General features: G+C 41.4%; 1 protein-coding gene across 1 annotated transcript in view; it reads right to left on the bottom strand.

Annotated features, from left to right (window-relative positions):
* The window catches only part of LOC104955390 (cytoplasmic dynein 2 heavy chain 1-like), a 164842-nt gene that overhangs the window by 113261 nt on the left and 47862 nt on the right, over positions 1-3719 (bottom strand). The window contains exon 13 of the mRNA XM_010782718.1: positions 2278-2330. Within this exon, the coding sequence (XP_010781020.1) occupies positions 2278-2330 (53 nt within the window). The remainder of the gene's footprint in view (positions 1-2277; positions 2331-3719) is intronic.

The raw sequence follows: 3719 nt of genomic DNA on the forward strand, positions 1-3719 counted from the left end.
TGTGTGCCTTGGCAGTCCCAGTAATGGCTAAAATATGCTTGTTTTCCTGCTTGGGGTCGGAGAAGTTTGACTCTTTTCTCGCTCCTCTGTCTCTGAGGCAGATAAACTCCAATTTCCTCTCATTAGCGAATCAGATTGTAAAAACCACCGCAGGGACAGACGTTTCCTGTAGGGCCAGCAAGAAAAAAATAGAAAACAATGAGAAAGAGACAGAGAGGGAGGTCAGAGAGACTTCTCAGAACATTTGGGAGAGGAATAAAAGAATGATGTGTGGCTGCATGATCAGCATGCACATAATCACTCCCTCTGAATTAAATCCAAAGAAATACAGAAGACACTCGCTAAGAAAGAAATAAACAGCAGCATACAGATGAATAGAGTCCCTTGTATTCAACAGCACGAGCGACTAGAGACACTTAGTGTAGTGAAGTGGACATGAATAAGTGGCAATTAAAGAGATAGGATGCAGAAGCAGGGACACAAGTATTAAAATGAAGGGGACAGGGGACATGATCACTCCTGAAACTTCACCCTGAGACCCTCCAGTGTGATGACAGGAGGGGAGGGGAGCAGGATGACCGACATCAGAGGGATTACTTATAACTGCCAAACCACTGTCTCCTCACACTCTCACTGTAGACGGCAGGCGGTTTATAGGGAGACGGAAACTGAGACAGAGAACTTGCGGTTTAGTTGGCAGGATCGCCGGAAGTTTCTTATCTGGGACAGATGGACTCACAAACAGAAGGTCTTTCAGTTAAAGTTGTGATGAGGTTTAGCGTGTTTCAAACTGTTAAGCAACATTACAACAGCACTTTGCCAGATGATATAACATTGTACAACCAGGGTTCATTTTTCAAGTTACATGGTTCACATAAGCCTAAGTTGTTTCCAATGGCGGTGTCAAAAATAGAGAGTAAAGGCTGATAGAAAGCAGTAGAATTTCTCAACATACAGGACCTGATATTAATAGATGGTTTCTTCAGTTTGAAAGGTCATTAACAATTCCCCGACATGCCTTTGTTCTCAATAATTACAAAATTGTAACAATCTGGTTATGCTATCAAGCTTTCTACAAAATTGTGAGTTTAGTTTAAATATGCTAAAAGTGTTTTTGTTTATGGAGAATTACGCTAGAATATATATCATTACTGTTGAATTATCTATCAATAGCTGTTATCGTTTATCTAATTTTGAAACAAGTATTATATTTAACGTTCATTCTGTTAGTCCAGATGTGCATGTTGTTCCATTCATACTGCAAGTCAGCGATTCATCAAGGGTACAAAGTAATTTGGCTTTGTTGGTTTTCCTTTAAAAAACAATTCTATCCATGTTGGTAAGAGCCTCACGGTGAATCTCTCCACACAACCTCTTTCCAAAACAATCATTCAGTTTGTTTCTAAGAGAAGCCCTGGCATTCACATATTTAGGCTGCAATGGGACTTTTCCCACAGACCCTCAAGGACGCAGAAATTATGAAGTGGCCTTTATAAATCGACAATTATATTTCTTGCCACACAACGTCTAAAAAGACATTTAAAAATGAAATAATCGAATATAGAATACTTGTTTTTTTAATTGTATTTGAATGTCCGGAAGGCTGCTGTGCAGTATGGTGTTTTGACATATAGTTGATCCAGATCTGTAATGGGCCGTTGGATTTTCTGAGACACACGCACACACAATGTTAGACACAGACATGAGATATAAAGTACAAGCTCCTCCGCTGTTGCCACTGTTACTGTCTGTTGCAGTTACCACAGCAACTAATACACAAACACACACATCAAGGCTTGTGTTTGCTCTTGTCCATACCACCCTGCCTTCACCCCTCCACTCCCCCACATCACACACACACACACACACACACACACACACACACACACCATGTATTCATTCAGGGGACGTTACATTGACTTACATGCATTTCCTGGAGACTTATCCTAACCTTAACCATAATCAACACATGCCTAACCCTAAGCCTAACCCTTAACCTTACCCTAACCCTAATCCTAAACCTAACCAAGTCTTCACCCTAAAAGTAATGATTCCCATCATGGGGACCTCCAATTTGTCCCCATAAGGGAGGTGAGTCCCCACACGTGACTGTGTAAACAGATTTAAGTCCCCACAAGTATAGTAATGCTAGGCCACACACACACACACACACACACACACACACACACACACACACACACACACACACACACACACACACACACACACACACACACACACACAGACAGTGGTGTTGAATGACAGTGCTCTCCTGACCTTGGTGGCACTTGGAGCTCGTCCAAGCGTGAGGCTGCTGAAGGTGTTGAAGCCTGAGCAGCGCAGAGAAGTGGAGGACAGGCAGCACTGTCAAAACTGGAGCTGCTCCGCTCTTCATTCTTCCACTCACATTCCTCCTCCAGTAGAGGCACTCATCAAATTATTTTTGACTCTACATTCACACAAACACACCCACACCCACACCCACACACACACACACACACACACACACACACACACACACACACACACAGACCCCCGCTTGTTACCGCTGCTTCTGCATGACTTGCCGTGACATCTCTGTTCTGTCGACGCTGCCGTTCTGACTCCTGAAACAAACGTTTAGTGAGAAAGTGCAAACCGCAGCTATTTTACTAAATAACACACCTTACTTTCTGAGTACCAATTAAAATACCTGTCATAAGCTGTGCCCTCTTTTGTGATAATGGTGAGGGGATACACTGTAGAAGCAGGTTCTTATTGTTTGCCTAACTATAAAAAGAGGTGTGACAAAGCAGCTTTTATAAAGATGATGTTATCAGCCTGCTATTCGGGTACATTTTGTGGGACTTTTGGGCAAATGTAACCCCCATAGTGACAGCTAATTGATTCAGTATTTTTTCTATGGTATACATATATGTAGTGCTGCTAACAGACGCTCCTTTCCTTTACTTTGAATAATGTAAAAAAGTAACACATAAATAAGTGTATTGTAAAGTGTAGTAAATGTAGTGTAAATACCCACAGTAAATGTTCCTGTGTGTGACTTGGTGAAGCCATTTGGGGTGCAATGTCTTTGTTAAGAAGGCTTGCAGTTCACATAGAGTTCAGGCACAGCGGGAAAACCTGAGGGGGTCACTTTCATTGGAGAGATTGTATAGGAGCACGTCAGGAGCCAATCTTCTGCTTTGCGTGGTTAATCGTATGAAATCGGCACCATGGTTTTCAGATGGCAATGGAGCACAGATTTTTAGAAAGCTTGAGTGCAGATTTTTATAACAGAAGATTATTCGACCTGGATTGGTCTGGTGTTTTTAGGTAAAACAATACCTTTTTTAATAACAGTACATAGAGTGGTTTAATAAGAGATACCTTCACTGGTTCAGAATGATGGCTATGAACTTTCCACTTCTTTGATTGATGCTTGCATTGTGACCTGTTCAACTGCACCACTTTACACTTTCAAATAATTTCCCCTGAGACCTCTATCAGTGGCAACTTTTTCCAAACAAAAAAAAAGGGTGACATTGATTTCAGGTACATACATTTATTTCAGGTTATCTAGTCATGCTTTAATAATAATATGATACCTTTTTTCTCTTACTGTTTGTCTGAATATACGTGAGTTGTATGAAACTCTCTGGTTTAGCTCTGGTCTCCCTCTCCCAAAAAATCCATATCTGCTCTGATTGGTCAGTGTTTCCTGGTCTTCAGCATCTGTA

The sequence above is a fragment of the Notothenia coriiceps genome, unplaced genomic scaffold, assembly GCF_000735185.1.
Source record: "Notothenia coriiceps isolate Sejong01 unplaced genomic scaffold, NC01 NC01_scaffold00024667, whole genome shotgun sequence".
Lineage (NCBI taxonomy): Eukaryota > Metazoa > Chordata > Actinopteri > Perciformes > Nototheniidae > Notothenia > Notothenia coriiceps.